Source organism: Maniola hyperantus, chromosome 18, assembly GCF_902806685.2.
Source record: "Maniola hyperantus chromosome 18, iAphHyp1.2, whole genome shotgun sequence".
Lineage (NCBI taxonomy): Eukaryota > Metazoa > Arthropoda > Insecta > Lepidoptera > Nymphalidae > Maniola > Maniola hyperantus.
This window is the reverse complement of record NC_048553.1, coordinates 7,621,945-7,643,854: the sequence shown is the minus strand read 5'-3', so window position 1 is coordinate 7,643,854 and position 21,910 is coordinate 7,621,945. Positions and strand designations below refer to the sequence as shown.

Below are 21,910 nucleotides of genomic sequence, written 5' to 3'. Positions count from 1 at the left end.
ATTTTTAAAATTCGAGTACCGCGGACGAAGTCGCGGGTATTTTGAAAGAATATGTTTACTGTAAAACCACACAGAATTGTGTGCCTCGATTTAATAATATTTTCGTTTAGGTACCATGAGCACGCATTATGTTGTGTGTGGCTGTGGCGTAGTGATTTTTTTTCCTATATGACGAGAAATTAGGAAGATTAAGTAATTGTCAAACTTTAAAAAAAGCTGATTTTCCTACCACAAAATAATATATTATAGACTTTCTAAAACTTTACTAATATAATAGGTAGATGTAGATATATACCTACGATAATATTTGGAACTAAAAGCATTTTTTTAACAAGAGCGTTTCCCACCGCCCACGTCATATCTTCCTCTACCAAATTATTTTTCTCCGTCTACGACCTCTACAATAGATAGGTAGGTATACCTACTTAGGACTTAATTTTTAGAAATAGTTTTTCTACTTTATTTTTTATTTAGGTTTTTCTACGTATGAGTGTTTTCTATCAAAGTATTTAACTATTTATTATGTAATTAATTTTTTTTTGTACCACCAGGCTTATACATTCCGGCGAACTGCAAGGACAGTCCGTACTTCGCTAACTGCAACTTGATCGTGAAGAGCAAGTTCTGCCACCATAAATACTACTCCACGTAAGTACCTAGCTATTGTATTTTATAGTATGCAAGACTAGCACCTACCCTGGATAATCTAGGGTAGAATTTTTAAAAATTACTTTACAGTGGGGTCTACGAAAGCTCTCTCTATAATAGGTACAATATCGCAAGGTTCTTGAATCTTGACCTAGCGGTTTAAGTTGTATTCAGTCGGTCAGTTTCTCCAGAAGATAATATAAAAGGGTAATCATGCATGATGAAAAACAATCATAAGCTCTATGAGGTTGGAGCACTCTACAATTTCAGCCTATTTTTCATTCAGACAATACCTTGAAGGTACCTATTCTAGTTACCTACCTAAATCTACGTGGCAGGTAACGGCCGCAGACGGCGAAAGTGTTCCATACCCTAGTGAACATGTTGAGCGAAACCGTTGTATGCGAGTGGATGAATCTCTTCTGAAGTCTCACATAATACGGATGTCAACTCAAGATAGATGTAGGCACTTATCTATCTTGAGGAACAGATTGGTTTCCAATAATGTTTATGACCCAATAAAAAAAGTTTTATTTCTATCTGTTGTAGATTCTGCTGCAAGTCCTGCGTGGAGGCCGGCCAGCTCGACCCCAGCGAACTGGAGCTGATGCAGGCCGACATGGCGTGGCGAAGGAAGTAGTTACCACTTCGAATTATTTTCACCGAGTGACTATTTATTGTATAAATACGAGAACCAGCACAAGTACTAACTTATGACGGCGTATTGCGTAGGTATACCTATACCTACCTACTTATTTATTCACCAATGTCACAGGCTAAATTTTTTTCCCTTACCTACCTACATAATATTGTGAGTTATGACACCTTCCCAGAGTAGGTTTATAGTTCAGCATAATACCTCTCGTCATATTCATACTAAACACAATGGCACCGATTCTAAGCACAACCTAATTTTAGAGTATTCGCACCCTCTTCTTACTATTGTAATATGAAAAGGACAGAAGCAGTTTGACATTTCTAAATTTAATTTTTAGATGGTAAAACCCGTGATTTTAGCACGCACTCGCGAACCTACTGTTTAAATTTGTATTGTGCACTAAAATTAGAGTCTTTAAATGTGAAAGTCATGTTCCGTTCCTTTTTTAGCATTAGTAAAAAGAAAGGGATGCAGATACTCTAAATTTAGTTTAGACAGAGACTAGAGAATCGGGGCCACTATCCTACTTCTTAAATAATTTAGTAAATAGGTATAATATGTAGGTAGTAGACCTATTCAAGATGTGCCCATACCATCACTATATCGGGTAGGTACCTCTGGGTGCATAGTGCTTATATAGCTTTTTATCTTTGTCTCTGAAGTTAGTAGCAAACAATGTCAAGTTAGGATTTTGTCTGAACTTTGCTACATGTCCACTAGCATACCTACGCAATAGGCTGGCAAGGAGGAGGGTGGGTAAACTTAAAAAGAAACGCACTAGCAATCACGATCGCCTTCAATAGTAGTTTTAAGACTACCTACTTTATTATTTGCAATAATCCATTAGATTTATGTACACCTATGAACTTCGCATACTAATTAAACTTCACAAACCTACCAATTAGAATTGATTTGACTATATTGAAGAGAGTCTGATTGTGAGTGCAACAATTATTTATTATTTATAATTATTACCGACCTCCCCCCCCCCCCTCCCCCGTTTCATTTAATAATGCACTCAAAAAGATACTCAAATGAATCTCATTGAATGGATTATACTGTTAATGATACTCATAAGTAAATTATTTCTCACCGTTTATATTAAAAAATGTAAACTACTATGGTGCCATAAAATGAAGATTGCAATATTAAAGTTATTTAAAAAAAAAAAACGAGAACTGTGTGTAGGTACCGGTAGACTAAAATAGTTAGGTACTTCGTACCTCAGTCTACCTAGATAGAATTATGTGTAAATAAATACTGTCACAAATAGTTCCATCTGTGATGGAAATTAGTATATGATTTAATATAGATGTTATATTAAAGAGTTGTCTAGTTCACTTATAGAGGCTTTTCATAACGGGAAAAATACTCTTACATATACCCACCTTAAAGCAATATTTTGAGATATTGTTTTTCTATTTGTGAATTATTCAAAGTTTCAATTGGTAAATTGAAGAACCAGTTTATGAAAATAAATAATACAGGTTTGAATTTTAACTGCTAAGTATTTGAATTAGAATGGACGTAGCCAATCTAAGGTTTCAGAGGCTAACTCTGGCTCAGTGCTTATTTTACCATTATCCGAACGAAGCTTTAACAGATTGCTGGAATGTCTGAAATTTAGATCCTAGGTCCAGAAAAGGAGAATTTTGATCTAACGCTACGTGTGTCTTTTTTGAATTATTGTAAATTGATTTACTTAACTCTAAATAGTTATAAATTAAACAAAAAACATGTTTTTGTCCTTGCTTTGCTAAAGAATAAAAAAAATCTAATAATTTTATTAAAGGTTAGTTACTTACTTACTAAAATATTTTTTACTGAAGTAGGTACCTCTATCCATCCACCCCATTATAATAAACTGGCTACGCCCATTTTATTAACAAAATAGATTATAATACTTAATTATAATAAAAAGTAAAGTCTAGCGAAATTTTTGAAAATTACATAAGTATAAACTAATTTATAATTCTGAACATAATATTAGGTACTTGTGTTACGAGTAAGAATAATTATTGTGAGTCATAATAATTTTATTAGTGTATGTGAATTTTAAATGGACCATGTAAATATACCTACAATAAAATTTAGTGAATATAAATCATAGTATTTTATTATCTTTGCCCTTTAGATACACATTACCTACTAGCTTTTTCACGATAATTTATGTCATAAACTTTAATAGCACACGGGGATAATATAGCTATAGCCTCTACCTTATCAAACAGTGAAAGAATTTTCAGAATCGGCTCATTGGGTCCGAAGATTGCCCCCTGTACCAAACTTTACTTGTCTCTTCATTTAAGGCTCTTTTCGCACTTCATCCAATCCCAATCCGAACCAATTCAATTCTAAAAACTCGGATCGAATTCGGATGTCCATTTAACGCTGCATCCCTTTCAATTGTTGCTGCTTGCGCATACTCCAGCCACCACCGCCCGCATAAGTGCTCAAGCTTGCATAATTAAGTACCCAACTTAATTTGGCTCGTGAACCAAGTCCGAAGTATATTTCGCTCATAAAAGTACGGCTACTTCGGATCGAAAATTTCAGATCAGTTTCGGATCGAATGCAGTGCAAAAAAAACCTTACGTACTTAGGTGTATTAGAATGAAAACAAAGATTCCGACTAATTGAGAACCTCCTCCTTTTTGGAAGTCTGTTAAAAATAATTCGCATATACCTAATGTGGCATAGAAACAGTGCTGAATGTTAGATAACTTCTGATCCCGGCCTATCGCCGTAACCTCCGCATTTATATTTTGTTTAGGGCTTCCGAGACGGTCAAGCACGTAGATCTTTGCTTGAGTCCAAGCATTTACGTGTTCGAGATATGAAAAAAGTGCCGTTTGCTCAAGCAAAACAAAACTAGGTGCTTGACCGTCTCGGAAGCCCTTTGGTATCGCAAGCTAAACCAGCGAATGCTCTGGAATGCCAGTCGCAGCGATTTGGCAAACCTCACTCAAACGTTACAATCGCCAACACGCGAAGCAGCAAGAAAAGCAGAAACTGGAACTGACGCACAACTTTGGTGTACTTAGTGACCAATCGAATTGAATTACTAAAACATGTTGAAGCAATACTTTGCAGTCGCAAAAACATGGATAAACGTGTAGCGCAGGTTCCTTATTTACAATTTCGATATAGTCCGCGACTGGTTGAGATTGCAATCGGGGTATGAGGTGGGGGCCTCGCACGTCACCAGCGCTCACTCGTACCGGGCGTGCGGGGTGTCCCCTCCCCGATTGTCATCTCGTCCTGTCGCATACTATACTTGTTTTGCAATTCGTACCAACTTGAACAGTGGATGGAAGAAAATAAAACAAAAAAAATGCAATAACATAAATTTTTATTTACATCCCGAAATTCACAGTCATGTATATAACAAAGTAAACGTCCTACTTACCCGACATTAATTATTACAGTACAGTGAGACAGTGGGTGAGCTAATGTTGACTTTATATATTTATGTACATTTTGAAATTTCGTCCGTCGATATCAGGATGTGCGAGTGCACCGCGTCAGTCAAAAACGAAACCGGTCTGTATAGTCGGCTTTACAAAATTTTCTGTATCGGCTAGGCCTGCACATAATTTACTACTGTACTAATTTATATATTTTATTAACTCCATCGCGCGATGCGGGAGTGCCCTAAAAGGAGTATATCGCGATACGTATGTATAGTCCGTACAAAAAGAGTTCACACGCGCCATTTTAACTCTATTGGTCAACTGTCATGTCAAAAGTACGGTTCACCTTTAAAATAGGTACTTTTGACATGACAATTGGGCAGATTCTTTTGCACACGATCTCTTAACTAAACTAAATTAACAGGTCTAAATCTAGTGCTATCCTTTTTCGCAAGCAATATTATGACAGGGATAGCAATAGATTTAGATGTGTCATTTTAGTTAAGTTTAGAGATTGTGTACAAGTTGTGTTGAATCGGCCCCAATTGCCATATAAAGTTAAAATGGCGCGTAAAAACTCATTTGGTACGCATTATATAATAAAATTTCTTAAATACAAAAATTAAAAGGCAATAAAAATTTATATACATCAAATTATAATTTAATATAGATACAGTTAAAAAGCGCCGCTCGGGCGAAGCCGCGCGACGGAGGGACGGCACAGTTCTTGCAATGCACGAAGACGAGTGAACTTTACTTGTGCTCACAGCGTATACATGGGCATTGCGTAAGTGTGCGTGCATGTTGGACCAATCTGTAGCGAGAAAGCGCTCGCAAACGCACACATTTAGAGTACCTTACTTATACCGATACGACAAAAACACAAGCATGAGCCACTTCGTCTTCGTGAAATGCAAAAACTGACGTCCGTCGGCCGCGGTCGCTCGGGCGAACATGTCCACCGACCTTCCCTCGACGCTGCGTGCTGGAGACTACCGGAGCTACTGTACAACGTGCCGGAGACTACCGGAGCTACTGTACAACGTGCCGGAGACTACCGGAGCTACTGTACAACGTCCCGCAGATATTACATCTTATCTACCTTACTGGGTCGCGAGCCCCTTATAGTATCACAATACGTTAAACTAAACAAGGTCCACTAAACTATGTATACATCTTATAAAAATATTTATAAAAAAACGGAAATCCTGTTACAAATAAACTATTTAACGCGCGCGCGGTTAATAAATACGAAATACGCAAACGCGTCTCGAGTCTAAGTTTACGCAGGGATAAATGCGTCGTCATCCGCACGCAACGCGTCCAATTCGCGGTGTGAAGGTGATATCAAACCGATAGTTTTTTTTTTAAATTTATGTTTTTCACTTGAAATAAAACATCTGAAAACAAAATAGATCAAAAGTGACGAATACATTCATTAGTGTACCGATCCAACGATGTCGGATTTCGGCATTTGCATCTTTCACTTACGAAAAATCTGCACACAGAGAGAACGTTCACTTGAACTCGGCCATTTTAGCTCGCGTCCCGTAGCGGAAGGACATGAAATGTATTGTCCATGTATGCGGCAATAGTACTCAAATCGAACGAACGAAACACGCTTCTGTTTTTGGGATTCCTTTGCTTCTCTGTTGTCAGTTCTTAGATCAAGTGATAACAAATCGAACTCCGAGGTACACAACTGTTCGAAAAAAAGATCGGATGAACGTTCATTTCCGTCAATTTGTCTGTGTCGAATGAAAACAAAATGAAACAATTATTCGAGTAAAACATTGACTCGAATGGACAGTCTGATATCAGCTAACGCGCGGTACACACGTCTGGATCATCGATTCGAACGATTCGTACAAGAGTTACACGTACAGTTGGTGCCAGGTAAAAAGAGTTCTGAACGACAGTGGAAGGGATCTCTGCGCATAGCTACTATGTAAATCATACTGCACAGAAACAGCCCGCCGTCGCGTTTCACTTCATACTACCAAATCGATAAATCACCCACTGCGCAGGTTCAAGATAAGTTCTTTTTTCGTAATACCAACTGTAAATACTAATTAAGAGTTCGAGGAACCGATAAACATTGGGTTCCAAGGTGATGGAAAGCCAATTTGCACCACAAAGTGGTGCGTCAGCAGTCCCTCACTAGATATTCAGACATCAAACGAGTCTCAAGCAGCCGGTAGAATACAGGTGTGAAATTGCCTACAAAAGACCTATCATGTCCGGTAGTGGACGTCTATCGGTTGACGATAACTGTACAAAACTACGGAACGGCACGGAAAGCTTGTCTCACGTGGTCCGAGTCCCGCGCAGCAACGGGTCGAGTGTAGCGTCCGCGGGAGGTATCGTGCGCTCCACGGGTGCGGGCGCGGCTCAGTCGAGCACCTGCGCGACGATCTTCTCCATGTCGTGGTCGATTTCGTCCGAAGGCGGCAGCGGCGGCGGCGCGGGCGTGGATGGCGCGGGCGGGAGTGGTGTGAGGGGGACGGGGGGCGCGGGCGCGGGGGACGGCTCGGGCACGGCGGGCAGCTGGAAGGGCTCGTCCAGGTCCTCTAGGCCGGGCGGCACGGGCAGTTTGGCCAGCTCCTCTTGCAGTTTCACGTAATGCCGCTGCAACAACAAAGCTGTTAGGTCGTGTGGCGCCAAAGGAAAGCGAAGCTGTACTGTCTCGCTCACTCATGAGACATCACAAAGTACATCTTTTTGTATTGTATCGCGTATTGTTATACGTGATTATCTATCTCTTTTACTTTTTTGTTGTTTCTCTCTCGACTTTCGCTTAGTGATACACAATACGTGCTGCCCAGTCAATAGAATGGTCCGTAAAGAATCTTCGTATTTTTAAGAAAATATCAAACTGATCTGTAGACCCATTTTTATATTTAAATAGACATCACTCTTAAATAAACGACAAAAAGTAATACATATTATTGCTGTATTGTGGACCCACTTAGTCATTGCCACAGCTTGCGATAAGAAACTAGATTGTCAGTTAGAAGGAGAAAAAACGAATAAGAAATAAGGGATTCTAATAAGCAACTACGTTTGATATTTGACTTCCACATTTCAGTAAGCAAGTATAATCCATAAAGAATTACTCCTCACGCGTCATTTTAACTATTCGTGTCAAATTTCATGTTAAAAATACGACTTTAGTCCTTATGTTAAAGGTGAATCGTACTATTGACATGACAGTTTACCCATAGAGTTAAAATGGCGAGTGAGGAGTCAGTTTCCGCATTATAAGTACCTTGAGCGCCATGAGGTTGAGTTGTATGCTGCGCTGCGTGCGCTCGTCGCCCGTCTGCCCCTCCAGCTCCGTGATCCAGTTCGCAACAGTCTGCATTATTTCGTTGCGCTTCATCCAAAAGTGCGTTTGGATCACCTGGTACGACATTCAGTTTTATAATATGGATCGGTTTAAATTCCAATTTTGAATTCATCTTTACATATAAAAAAAGACTTGCCCCGACTGGCTGATCTATCAAAAGATAACCTAACCCAAACAAGTCGGGTTATAGGCTTGAAATGATAGTAGGATCTTTTTCTGAAGTTGACACCAAGGGAATTAAATATTTAATGACAGTATGAATAAAAGAGTTATATTCATAAATTTGGTATTTGTGTTTTCGGTTAAAGATGATGTAAAACGTGTTTTAGGATTTTGAGATATTCCACCCCCTTACCGATTTTCCAAAACTCCACTCGAGCGAAACCAAGGCCGATTGACTAATAATAATAAAAATTGTCTCAAGTCTGGTTTGGTAGAACCTCCGACCGTGGCTAAATTCATTACTCCACAGACAAGTCCGTACCACCAAGCTATTTACTATAAAGCGTAGAAATCGAGCAGCAACCACACTACCCCAGCTTGGACTGGAGGCTTTTTGAGCGTGGCAAAAACCGCAAAATTATGACGTGGCAAAAATGGCACGACGTGTCGTCTCAGGTTGAGGCAGTGGTGCTGTAGTAGTGGCACTATAGGGGCGTACCTCCTTGAAGCAGGACTCGGGTGAACGCAGGTGGTCGAGCATGGCCCAGCGCACGCACGCCTGGTAGATGTTGGAGTTGTACTCCAGACTGGCGCTGTTGCCCACGCGCGTGCCGCGGCTGCGCTCGTAGCCCGGCTCGTTGAAGTACGGCTCCGGCACGAGGATCAGCGACTGGATCGACACTAGCACCTGTGTACAACAGTGGCCTTTCAAGCATTTCGCACTTAAAAGTAAGATCAGAAGGTAGCTCGATTACTCCTACGTCAAACACTAGCTTATGCTCGCGACTTCGTCCGCGTGGACTACACAAATTTCAAACCCCTACTTCACTCCCTTAGGGGTTGAATTTTAAAAATCATTTCTTGGCGGATGCCTACGACATAATAGCTGTCTGCATACCAAATTTCAGCCTGATCCGTCCAGTGATTTAAGCTGGGCGTTGATAGGTCAGTCAGTCAGTCAGTCAGTCACCTTTTCGTTTTATATATTAAGAAGAAGATTACAACCAATGAACAGTCCCTTGCGCATCGCTCCTTCCATTGTGCTTTGGCAGTGCGAATCGCTATTATGAACATGCGAATTTAACAGTTCATTCAATTTCGACGCTTTGGCCGAAGCCGAAGGGTCGATCGGACACTATACGAGATTAACCCCTAAATCATGGAAAAAAAAAAACAGAAATTCAAAGTTTGCTGAAGCGTTGCAGTGCGTTACACACATCCCCTTGAGCCAACGACAGCTCACCTGCAGGAAGCTGGAGGTGTGCGCGTTCCACTTCTCCTCGGGGCGGCCGTGCCACGTGTTGAGCACGGACAGGCACACCTTGCCGTCGTTGTACAGGTTGGGGTTGAAGCGCACGGAGTGGCGGCCCGTGGTCTCCAGGTTGATGAGCATGGGCACGGCGGGGTACTCCGCCGGGAAGTACACGTCCAGGATGAAGCAGCCGTTCGCGTACGGCGTGTCCGACGGGCCCGTGATCAGCACCTGCACAACACAAACATATTTGGGTTAAGGTTAAACCAGCCTTATATCTATAGTACAGACTGATAATTATTGGATTGAATGGGGATACAAACTGCCAATTTATCCCAACAGGTGGCGCATAAGAGAACCGGCCAAACTGTAGACTGAGTAAAAAATTTAGACAAAGGAACGTTAGTTCCGATTTTCGCCATGCGCCAAGATACCCTTGTCGCACTGTGCAAATAATGTTGATTTTGACATTGGCCGGAACTATCGTAGCGCCCTCTGAGATCAGTTTTGCCTGTGGATCCGAGGGTACGCCGTATGCTGGTGGATAATGTGTGGGTGAGTCACCTTCATGACGTCGAGGCGGTCGGTGTCGGTGCGCACGAACACGGAGGAGGAGTAGGAGAGCGGCAGGCTGGTGGCCAGCGTGGCGGCCTCCTGCGCGAGGCGCTTCATGCGCGCGGGGTGGGCGCGCTCGCCGGCCGCGCGCACCGTGCCCTCGAAGTGGTAGGGCACCGTGAACCGGAACCCGCCGTCCGCGCTCTCCGCCATCATCTCGAACGTTTCTGCACATATTATGGAGCGATCGTATCAACAATATCTAGTATTTTATTTGTAATCAGGGCCCTAACCCTCGAAAACGATAAAGAGATTAAATTTTTTGATAAAATCAAACAAGTCTGTCATCTTTTATTTAAAAATGAGCCAATATTATAAAAATGCGAAAGTGTCTGTCTATCTGTCTGCTAGCTTTTCACAGATCATCTTTTAACCAGTTTGGACGTTTGGTAGAGAGATAGCTTGAATCCGGGGACTCTTTGATTTCCGAGACGAAAACTACCTAGAGGCCTATGTCCGTCATATTCCCAGTCGAATTAAAAAAAATCATAAATTGGTGGGCATCATCTATCTGGTATAGAGATATTATTAGATAGCATCCCGGAAATAGTTATAGGTTACTTTTATCCTGGATTGTTTTTTCAAAATATATATGGATAACGCGTTGACGGATGACAGAAGCGGCTGGAAGAAGACATGTTGTGCCGATCCCACACAGCGTGGGATAAGGACAGGAAGAAGGAGGACACAACCGTGAACCGGTTTGTTCCGCAAGTATCTTTGGCGTTTGGTCGCTATGGTGAACTTACCAAACTGCATGGTGCGCATGAGATCGATGTAGCGCGCCTCGCGCGTGGCGCCGTGCAGCGGCCGCGCCACGCCGCCGCCCTCCGCCTCGCCCTCCGCGCGGCACATCAGCGCGGACGTCGCCTGCCGGACGCCCATGCAAGTTAGTTACAGTTTAACGTTTATACACAGAATACGTTTTTAAATTCAATTACAAGTTAGCCCTTGATTGCGCGCGGTGTGGTTGTACAAAAAGGAGGGTGTAATGAAGTCAAACAGCTCCTCAGAGCACACTTTGAGTCCTAATTGATAATCATAATTTACCTGTATGTCGGCAATGAGCAACGCGAGTCCCTCGTCCTCTTCGGACAGTTCCGATGTACTTGAAGTACTAAATCTTTGGCTATAGGTCATCTTTCCGAATATGTTCTTTCTACTCATTCTGTAAGCGAAAATTTATTTCATTATTACATATTACTGTTTTCTTGGGAGTACTGCGTGTGAAACTGTAAACGTATACAAGTCAAATTTTGTATATACAGGCTTGGTTGCTACAAACAACACGTGTTATTCTAATGTCATACTAACGTAGGTTTTTTAAAATTTATAGACTAGCGCCTGGCTGCAATCAGAGATGCTGGCAAGTGAAGCGCACTTGCCTAGAAGATGCCTATTCACTCTTGATTTAAAGGTACCCAAATTATCAGTAGATGGGAAAACTGATGACGGATGACGCTCCATAAAGGCAGTATGGCGTTTATACGTACTATTGAAACTTTACCTTTGAATTAGATGACATAAATCGGGATGCTAAAATTTGTTTGTTGACCAACGCTTTTAGTAAAGATAAGAAAAACGATAAACAGTTGCACAACAAAATTTCTCTAGCCTAATCTAGACTTCCATACAGCTATGTATGACGCACTTACACGACGCACTTTAGCAGCGTTACTTATGATCTGAGGATTGCCAATGCATGTGCCAACACCATTGGCACACGCGTTGGCTTGCTCGCGCCAATAGACACGTACCTGAGCTTGGTGGCGTAGGAGTTGGTGGTGCGACTCATGCTGGCCAGCAGCCGTGGCAGGGCGCGCAGCGAGGGTGCCAGGCGGCGGCACCGCAGCGCGCGCAACGCTCGCACTGCACGCAGCACGCACACGTACAGAGGGATGTGCCTCGACATGTCCAGCACTGTGGGTCCACGCAAAAATGTCAAAGTTTTTAAGATTATGATATTCAAATCTATATGTTACATTATCCTATAACAGTCCTTGTATCTTTTAAACTCAAGGTGACGTTCGGTAAATTTAGATCGTTTCCAAAGCACGCTGGGCTCAGACTGACTAAGTCAACCACCAAACCCTGAAAGTTTTGGCAGGAAAAGTGTAATTCCCTGAATTCCTACGATGCGTTGTGCGATGGCGTGGAATTTTACGATGCGATGTCGCACCACATATATTGTGAAACGGCCGTTGCCCGTTACGTATAATTTTGCCACTTGCAAGTACCCACCTGAGTCGTTCCTAAGGTATGAGCAGATAGCGGGCACAAGCGAGCTAGCGGCCACCAGGTCGATAAACTCCGAAGGTAGTTCGTGAGCGTCACCCTCTTCGCTTTCTTCGCCTTCCTCCCCCTCCTCCTGCGAGCCCTCTTCTGGTGGCCATTTCTCACCGGGGTTCATATACGATACTAATACCTGAGTACAAAATACACAAAGTTTTAGTGTGAACAGAGATAAAAAAGGGTTCTGCAAATGAATGACTGAAGTTTTAGCAGAGAATTCTCCACTTGCCTTTCTTTGCATGAATATAACTATTCATTCTTCATAAACATACCTGCAGCAATACTGTGACGTGTTCTTCCTCAATGCGTTGCCTGACCAGCGCCTGTTCGACGTTCCAGCTCTGCTGCGTGGAGCCGGTGCCGAACCCTGTACCCTTGGCCCAATACAACTGCGCTTTTTCCTCGCGCGCCTCTTTTCCCTCCTTGCTTGAACCGTTTGAATTCTGGCTGTTCTGTTTGGTTTAAGATCAGTTTCTTGAGCAAAATTACTCTAAAATTCAATAAGTAAATCTTAAAGCAAGTATAAAAAATTATTATTAAATAAAACAGAAACCCAGCTGTGCAAAAGCCTACAAAACTAGTTAAAATTCAGTGCTCAAGAGTATCCAAACCAGCGACACACAAAAGTAAAAAAAAAACTGGAGCACGCTAACCTATTGGGTCCCGGTTATCATCATCAACACCATATAATGACTGTAAAAATGGTAATGTCGAAGTCTCGTTTTTTTAGTAGAGTTATATGCGGAAGGATTTAGGAGCAGAACCCCACCGCACTATTATCCCAATACCATTAAGTGATTAATGAAAAGGGGTCACGACCCTCAGCAATGCCGACGAAAGAGATTGTACCTGTGCAGTGGGTCGATGGTGCGTGAACACCGCGAGGCAGGCGAGCACGAGCCGCACAGCGCCCAGCTGTAGAAGTGCCAGGCGCAGCGAGCGGCCCGCGGGCGAGGCGCGAGGCGCGGCCTCCAGCAGTTGCGCCACCACGCGGAACGGCAGCGTGCCCAGCGACGCAGTGTTGCCGCCGCCGGCACCGCCACCCACCACTATGTTACCTGTAAATAAAGTTCAAAATTAAATCCCGACAACTCTTCTTAATAAACGCTGAAGTATAGAAAAAATGTTTTTCTGTCGCTTGGTATATTTCATATTTCTGAACTCAGCATTTTCTCCTCTTTCATCTGATATCAGGACTTTTACATAAGGTAAAATACAAGGCTTTTTACGCACTGGGTCATTGGATTGCCGAATCCGAAGAATTTCATATCTAGAAAACTCGGATCGAATCTAGATGTGGATTTTTAAACTGTATTCTACAGATTTTTTTTACGTATTTTTATTTGAGGATTCAGATCAGACTCGGTTTGCAGCTCAACAAGAAACACAGTGGTTAATTCGGTCCGTGAACAAAGCTCTAAATTGCAGATTTTTATTTTATTTTATTTTTATTATTCATGTACCAAAAATTGTAGTTACAAAGTAATAATAAATTAAGTTACATCGGAAATGCTTATCTCTAAACAGAGATAAGATTTTCTCAGCTTCAGAAAATTAAACCCCTCATACACATAGTACCACGGCTACTTTCAGATGTATCCGATGCAGTAAGAAAAAAGGCTTTAAGTAGGGATAACCACAACTCACGTCCATCCTCATCGTGCGCCACGCCAAGCAGCAGGCGCAACAGATGCACGGCGCGTGCTCCTTCGTCCAGCAGCGCGGCCGCGTAGCCCGGCAGCTTCAACAGCAGCGCCAGCGCCAGCAGAGCGTGCGCTGGAACGCCCGCGCAGCCGCTCGCCTCCTCGCTGCCCGCGCTGCTGCCACCCACCGTGCCGGCTGACGTCACACCCATCTCTACCACCTCCTGCTCAAAAAATACAGTAGGCTTATAGGGCCTGTTTCACAATCTCCAGATCAACTATATCTAACGCGGCACGGCACGACTGGAGAGAGATCAGGCATGAGAACGACGGCTTTACGAGCTCTATTTTATTCTGGTACTAGCTGACCCGCCCCGGCTTCGCTCGGGTGGAATTTAGAAAATCGAGGTGGGGGTTGAATTTCCGAAAATCCTGAAATACATAATAATCCTGAAATACATAAGAACTTTTGCGTAGGTGTAGTTTTAAGAACGAAATCTAAAAAAAATCGCACGAAATAGAGAGCCGACCTCGCGACTGAGCCGCGCGGGTACCTTACTCATAGATCTAAACTCCCCTCCCGCACGCGCACCCCCGCCTTGGTGACGCCCACTTCGCAACGGGCCGTGCAGCAGAAATCGTAATATTTTAATTTCGCCATAACTTCAAAACCAAACGTCCAATTTTAATCATTCAAAGACCAAATATTATCTCCATAAACTGTTCTTACTGTTCTTAGTGATGAAATCATTTATTTTGATAAGGATTAATAGCATGAGTAAAATAAACGCGTTTAAATGTAGTCCAAAAAAAATTCAAGATTTTTAAATAAAAAAATGGTTGCTGTGCCTCACTCGACATACATGGGTATAGTGTGTCGCGGACTTTTTTGTAGATATTTATAAGATCTACAATTAATTAAAACATTTTATGGTTCTATCTTTTATAGTTTAGGCAGCGTACGCAAAATAAGTAACTTTTCTGGTTGATTTTTTACACCTTGTGTCCGAAAAACCCAAATATCTTACGGAACCCTATTTTTTTTCCAAAATAAAATATAAATATAGCCTATGTTACTCGTGGATAATGTAGCTTTCGAATGGTGAAAGAATTTTTAAAATCGGTCCAGTAGTTTTTGAGCCTATACAGTACAAACAAACAAACAAACAAACAAACAAAGTTTTCCTCTTTATAATATTAGTGTAGATTTATAAGATCTACAATTAATTAAAACATTTTATGGTTCTATCTTTTATAGTTTAGGCAGCGTACGCAAAATAAGTAACTTTTCTGGTTGATTTTTTACACCTTGTGTCCGAAAAACCCAAATATCTTACGGAACCCTATTTTTTCCAAAATAAAATATAGCCTATGTTACTCGTGGATAATGTAGCTTTCGAATGGTGAAAGAATTTTTAAAATCGGTCCAGTAGTTTTTGAGCCTATTCAGTACAAACAAACAAACAAACAAACAAACAAACAAACAAACAAACACACAAAGTTTTCCTCTTTATAATATTAGTGTAGACTAGCCTATGCCCGCGACTTCGTCCGCGTGGACAACATAAATTTCAAACCATTTAGGGGTTGAATTTTCAAAAATTCTTTCTTAGCGGATGCCTACGTCATAATAGCTATCTTGCATGCCAAATTTCAGCCCAATCCGTCCAGTAGTTTCAGCTGTGCGTTGATAGACCAGTCAGACAGTCACCTTTTTCTTTTATAAGTTATTTACAATAATATAATTTTTGTACGACAAAACATTCACAGTTACAAAAAAATCAGTGATCTCCATGATAGGCAAACTAGAAACAAAAATAAGCTAGCTACTCCTGCGCTCCGCCTCTGGAAGGTGCGAAAGTCATTTGTGGGAATGAGTGTAATATTTTATAATAAAATTCCACAAGCAATTTTAGACTTGCCTTTACACAAGTTTAAAAAATGTGTTAAAAGTATGCTCCTAAAAAAAGCATATTATACAGTCGCAGACTATGTAAACGATAAAAAAGCTTGGATTTGACTCGCTCCAGCAATGCACGGGGCTGCAATGGCTTGTATAGTACGGTATAATAACATTGTAAATTGAAAAATTAAAAAGAGCAACCGCCGAGTTTCTTGCTGGTTCTTCTCGGTAGGAACGGCATTCCGAACCAGTGGTAAATTAAACCTGACTATTCATAAGCACTTTTAAAAAGTTTACATGAATAAAAAAAACATTATATTCTAAAAAACATTCTATTCTATTCTATTCTAGTTTAAAGATTTAGGAGGAAATTATCCGACACAGTATAGTTTGTGTACCTATTCTACAAGAAGGAAAATAACTTAAAGAACATATTGAGCTTCTTTTCATAAACGTTGTCGACCACTAACCTCATAAGCGTCATCCAGCTTGACCCAGTCGAGGTCGTGATGCTGCGCGGGCGCAGGGGGAGGCGCGGGCGCGGCGTGCGGTCGCGGTAACCGCGCGGCCACTAGCGCCAGGCCGCCGCACGCGCCGAACTCGCGCAGTACCGTGCCGCCCGCGCACGTGCCGCTCGACGTGCCCGCCTCACTGCCGCCCTCCCACATCGGACCCGTCCATGTGTCTGGTGAACATTGTCTACCTTACAACCCCTACAATAATGGCAGCGCTACTCATGCCCTATTACTTGGTTCAATTATTGAAGTGAAAACTTTTTTAGGCGCGTTGGGTTATTTTGGAATGGATAAAACTTTAAGGTTACTGGTTAGCATTGCTAAGGTAGCATTTGATGATTCAAAAGTACTTGTAAAGTTTATTTGAATAAAAATATTTCAATTCTATTCTAATAAATCGCTAGTTGTTTTTAGCTTATTATGTGTTATTCTTGCTGCAACTGTTCCAGCCAGTCAGGGGTAATTACGATCGACACAGTACGGCGGCAGAACTTCAGTTTTTCTGTTTTAAAGAATATTAGCCACGTTAATCACGATATTCCCCTTTCCCCTAAGCGTAAAGCTTGTGCCAGGAGTGGTCAGGACAATAGTGCAACGGGTGGAGTTTAAACCGCCGACCTTTCGGAATTTAGTCCGCTTCTAAACAGTTGACCTATTGAGTCTCATAAATCGTTAATGACGTCATACATACCCCCACTGGTATTGAGATGCAAATTGAGCGTAAGATGTGGGCCGAACACGTGCGGCACGGCAGCGGTGAGCTGTGCGAGTGTCGTGCTGGGCGGTATGAAGCCCTCCAACCCGTCTACTTGCACCCTTATCGTTGACTCGATGATGTCTAAAACAATTGTAGTTTGTTGACTACAACGACTAATATGGCATAAATGAAATCTATTTTTTGAAGTAGGAACACTTACCATCACTAACGGATAGTGTATTGGTGTCGTTGCTAGTTTTGGTCTGCCTCTTCTTGTTGCCCTGCTGTTTGAGTGAGCTGTTCTTCACATCTTTGACGCGTTTGTCCTTGGACGCGCTGGCGGCGGCGAGGGACAGCTCCCACGCTTCTGCCACTGTGAGGATGGCGGGGTCTGACGCGCTGCGGAGCATGGTGCCGGAACTGCCCGCGCCGTTGAAGCCTGAACTGCTGCTGGCGCACAACCGGGATGCTTCTTCGAACAATGGCACTAGAGGAGTAAGGATTTGGTTGTTAATGATTGATTGATTAGTTTTTCATTAATGGTCAAGGCATCTTAACAAGAAAAAGTTATGAATGTTTTCTCGCGGTACATGATCTAATTAAATGTTGTCAAAATACTGACTGGAATATACATCTTCTGCACTATTACATACCTTGCGGTCTATGTTCCTGCAGTAGCACCCGCACCGTGGTGTGCAGGGGCAGGTGCAGCGTGTGGTGTGCGGAGGCGGGGTGGGGCGGGGCGGCGTGCGGGGGGAGGGCTGGGCTGCCCGTGCCCGCCGCCGCGCCGACTCCGCCGGCCCAGCGCAGCGCGACTGTAGCGCGCTCGCCCGACAACACTAGTCGCAGGATGAGGGCCCGTGTGAAGCCAGATAGACCTTCTGGACCTGTGCGTAACAATAACCCTTAGAAAAGTAATGATATCAGGCATATGAGGCGGCTTAGAGAAGAGTATAACATTTTTCCTCACAACTAGCATTTCATGTTAGGGTTTCATGTGAGTTTCGATTGAAGCCGAGGCTGGAACGCAAGCGTGGACACTACGACTAAACAATAGCTGAACGACTCCACTCAGATTTACTTCAGTGGAAACGCACACTTACCCAAATTAAACACACTATTTGAAAGATTCTGTCTTTACGTAACATACCCCAATGCACCCTGTTACGAGTAGAAAATTAGAAAATAATTAATATTATGTAAAAGTCAAAAAAAATTAACTCACCGGTATATTGCATGGACTCTAGAATACTGTGTAGTGTAGAAGCGAATAGCTTCTGGTTGGCAGTATGGCACACCGTCAGTTCAGCAAACAACCGTATCGTGTTCTCTTCCAGCTGGGCGTACTGGGCGCTCTCTTGCCATGTACTGCAATTATTACAACTCATAAGCGTTCAGCCAATTACAAAAAACACGGCAATTCAATATTTAGGTTAGATAAACCCGCCGCCAAATAAGATAAGGCCGCTAATTGTACTTCTATTTTATGTTAGTTGTCTTTCTTTTTTTATAATGGTATACAACAAAAAAAAAACAATCATCCATACACGTTCAGATTAGGCAGGGTATCGTTTCATGCGCCGTTAGCTTAAATGTGAACTTTCAAGTCAAGCGTGTCGCGGTATTTGCGTCGCGACAAATACACTGTGAAAATGTAGGGAACGTCATACGAGCACAGCAACAAGTCGCTGCGCGGCAGTGGCAGACTGGCTCTTCATCGAAGGCAGATCTGTTGTGCCAATGACTATTTATGAAGACTTGCCTGTGCTGAGGCCGCGGATGGCACAGCAGCCGGAGCAGCGGGCGCCAGAACACCGCGCCCGCGCCGCCCAGCCACTCCTTGACGCGCCGCTCTGCACATACGAGACGCGCCCACTCCACCACGTCGCAGATACTCTTCATAGATGGCAAATCTGTACACATTCATTGCCTCTTAATATTTCAGTAACTCATCGAAAATACTAGTAAAAGAAGCTCAAAAAGTGTATATTTTGAGCGATTCTTCATAATATAAGTTCACGATAAAATTTTGTAAAGCAATAAGTACACAATAGTTTATTGTATAGTCGACCACTAAATTGATTTACCATTTTTGGTAACAACTTTTACCAGTAAATCATAATTTCACGGAGGCTACGACTTTTATAACTATGCAATGTATGCAAGCGAAAATAGACTATGCAATTCATAGTGTGCAAGCGATATTCAATGTAGAGATTGTAAAGCATTTTTAAGGTGGATGTTACAAACAAAAAATTAACAAACATCAAATTACTACACCTAAAACAAACAAAACTACTGTTTAAAAATTTTAGGATTTTATAAGTGGGTACTATAATGTGTGTGTGTATATGTTCCTTTTAATCCTTACTTACCTTTTAATCGCTTATATTCTTTGCTGTCGGAGTCAGCCATGTGGACATCCTCTTGCGATCCTGTTTGACCCATTATCGATTCCAATTTTGCCTCTGCAAAATCTGCAAGAAAACTGTATGGTTACAAAAATAAAATATAAGCCTAGTCAATTTAGGACAAAAAATAGGGGTAATGTTACATTAATTCGCATAGAGCAGAAAACTTGTACGAATGTTCGGAACATAATTATAAATGAAATGTGAAAAGTCCCCCTTTGATCCGACGTTTAAAAAAATATTCAAGGTTAAAGTTCGAAAATATAGGTTTTTGCGTTTTTCAGTCAAACGGTAAGTTTTATCATGAAAATAGGTAAGGCCAAATTGTAGATCATACAATTATCCATAAAGATTGTCTTGAAACTTTTTCTCCTAAGATTCACCGTTTCTGAGATACGATTCAAATAGTAGAAAAAGTTAGGGTTTCTTCATTATTTGCAAAGTACTCCGCGTTTAGACACTGTCTTTTGGTAAGATTTTTGTACTACTTGACGCAACGTCCTTCACTTTGATGGTTCTGACCTGCCACGGCGCGCACTAGAGCAGCGGGTAAGGGGCAGTGCAGCAGCGTCAGAGTGGCCGCGGGCGACATGGCAGCCGCCGCTATGGTGCGCAGTTGTCCGCCGCGCAACCGCTTCACGACACCACAGTCCACCCACGCCCCCATACTCTCTCGCGATGTGGACGCTTGCATCGGACGACGCACCTTAGTGTCATCTGTTAGGCCTTCCATGCTGAAAATTTTCATTTTTGTTTATTTGTCGTTTTTTATACTTTATAGTCCTTCGCGTTCTTCAAAAATTTAAGAGCTGCAAAATAATTTTTATCCCAAAAAAAATAAAAACAAGTGCCAGGTTGTCTTTGCACTGGAAATATGTGTGAAATTCTTAATAGGGTGTCCTCTGCCTCCTTTAAGCTACATGGCACTGGGGAAGTGTATTGTGCTGGTTTGGCACTACGAAAGCCACAAAGCAAGAGAAGAAGGATGACGTCATTTAGGTTAAGAAACATACTAACTTTAGACGAAAAGGGTTCAAGAAGCAAAGTCGTGAAAACTGAGTGAGTTTCTACTTTCTACCAACATACTCTCACCAATAGTGCAAACAGCCTAAACAGTAGAATCAATTTCAGTCATTCAAATTCCAGAAAATTAAGGCCATATTTTACTTCACTGTATTTTAGCTACGGAACGTAGTTTACGTTCAATTTGAAGCTACTCACCTCTCATCTGTGTCCATGGGGATTTCCATCTGTTCCAATAGAAGCCTGAACAACTCCGGCCTTATATAGCACATTGAACATAATACTGAAACAGAAAGGACAACAGGTCATTTCTGTTATACTTGTACGGTTTTTTTTTTGTACAGATGTCAGCAAAATATAATACATAGGAGAAAACACATTGCTTTGTTAGTATGTCGACAATGGGGATCAACAGGGACAACTGATCTCAAAGGGCGCCACGAGAGGTCCGGCCAATGTCAATTAAAATCACCATTGTTTGTTTGCTAGCTTTGCTAAGAATTGTTGATATCGATACAATATACGATTGTTTCGTAAATTATTTATACAAGTATGATAACTGGAAGCAAATTGCGGTAGAATGACAGCTACAATATCACGATCGCAATCACCTCTGATTGGTTGATGCTAGCTCACTATTGGCTACAACGATTGTTGAATACCATAAATTCAGCCAATTGCAATGATTCAGATTGTAATAATGATTGATGCAGTTTTGCCGCAATCGACCAGCTGGTTCTACAGATGATAACTGACTCTATGGCCGGTTCGATTATGCCCCCACCTATCGGGATAAATTGGTAGTGTGGATCCCCATTTAGCGTCTTTTGAATATTTATCCCTTCATTTAACTATCCAAACGGTGCACGCCTCGAGCGTCAGCGCGCCATAGCGGAGGTACGAACGTCTCATGTGAATATTTTCTTACAAAATGATTCGATTGCTTTTTATTGCGTCAACAGTCAAGACACCACAACAGTAATGTGTTAGCATCGTGATACCAGTATTTGCTATATTATGGCGCTGCTTTACCTGCGTCTAGAGCTTTCTTCAGTAGATTCTTTTCTGGAACATCTTCTACCCAAGCGTAAACTAATTCGAACAAGCCATCTGTTATCATTTCCTCTAAATGGTCCAAAAGTCGTTCTTCTTTGAGTGTCCATAATACCTGCAAATTAAATATATTTGGTCAAACATTGGAAATCATGACTAACAACTGAAGCTAAGTTTTAACTTTCTCCTATATCGCCTTTTATCCATACTAATATTATAAATGCGAAAGTGTGTCTGTCTGTCTGTCTGCTAGCTTTTCACGACCCAACAGTTTAA

The 21,910-nt window shown here is 42.0% G+C and overlaps 2 protein-coding genes across 8 annotated transcripts in view; one reads left to right on the top strand and one right to left on the bottom strand.

Moving 5' to 3' along the window:
* Nucleotides 1-1,529, top strand: part of Ppn (proteoglycan-like sulfated glycoprotein papilin) — a 138,309-nt gene extending 136,780 nt beyond the window's left edge. For all 5 annotated transcript variants that reach the window (XM_069504508.1, XM_069504505.1, XM_069504506.1 and 2 more), the window contains 2 exons: nucleotides 552-648; nucleotides 1,198-1,529. In XM_069504508.1, coding sequence (XP_069360609.1) covers nucleotides 552-648; nucleotides 1,198-1,288 — 188 coding nt within the window. In that variant the 3' untranslated portion in view covers nucleotides 1,289-1,529. The remainder of the gene's footprint in view (nucleotides 1-551; nucleotides 649-1,197) is intronic.
* Nucleotides 1,530-4,641: 3,112 nt separating this feature from the next.
* The window catches only part of Bruce (BIR repeat containing ubiquitin-conjugating enzyme), a 54,180-nt gene continuing 36,911 nt past the window's right edge, over nucleotides 4,642-21,910 (bottom strand). For all 3 annotated transcript variants that reach the window (XM_069504466.1, XM_069504467.1, XM_034977887.2), the window contains 22 exons: nucleotides 21,614-21,749; nucleotides 20,780-20,864; nucleotides 20,081-20,292; nucleotides 19,523-19,624; nucleotides 18,910-19,060; nucleotides 18,373-18,515; nucleotides 17,801-18,034; nucleotides 17,368-17,634; nucleotides 17,142-17,288; nucleotides 16,406-16,620; nucleotides 14,037-14,256; nucleotides 13,239-13,447; nucleotides 12,662-12,841; nucleotides 12,339-12,522; nucleotides 11,855-12,017; nucleotides 11,148-11,265; nucleotides 10,847-10,967; nucleotides 10,047-10,264; nucleotides 9,474-9,713; nucleotides 8,730-8,918; nucleotides 7,988-8,122; nucleotides 4,642-7,347 (listed from right to left, as the gene is read on the bottom strand). In XM_069504466.1, the coding sequence (XP_069360567.1) occupies nucleotides 7,111-7,347; nucleotides 7,988-8,122; nucleotides 8,730-8,918; nucleotides 9,474-9,713; nucleotides 10,047-10,264; nucleotides 10,847-10,967; nucleotides 11,148-11,265; nucleotides 11,855-12,017; nucleotides 12,339-12,522; nucleotides 12,662-12,841; nucleotides 13,239-13,447; nucleotides 14,037-14,256; nucleotides 16,406-16,620; nucleotides 17,142-17,288; nucleotides 17,368-17,634; nucleotides 17,801-18,034; nucleotides 18,373-18,515; nucleotides 18,910-19,060; nucleotides 19,523-19,624; nucleotides 20,081-20,292; nucleotides 20,780-20,864; nucleotides 21,614-21,749 (3,906 nt within the window). In that variant the 3' untranslated portion in view covers nucleotides 4,642-7,110. The remainder of the gene's footprint in view (nucleotides 7,348-7,987; nucleotides 8,123-8,729; nucleotides 8,919-9,473; nucleotides 9,714-10,046; nucleotides 10,265-10,846; nucleotides 10,968-11,147; nucleotides 11,266-11,854; nucleotides 12,018-12,338; nucleotides 12,523-12,661; nucleotides 12,842-13,238; nucleotides 13,448-14,036; nucleotides 14,257-16,405; nucleotides 16,621-17,141; nucleotides 17,289-17,367; nucleotides 17,635-17,800; nucleotides 18,035-18,372; nucleotides 18,516-18,909; nucleotides 19,061-19,522; nucleotides 19,625-20,080; nucleotides 20,293-20,779; nucleotides 20,865-21,613; nucleotides 21,750-21,910) is intronic.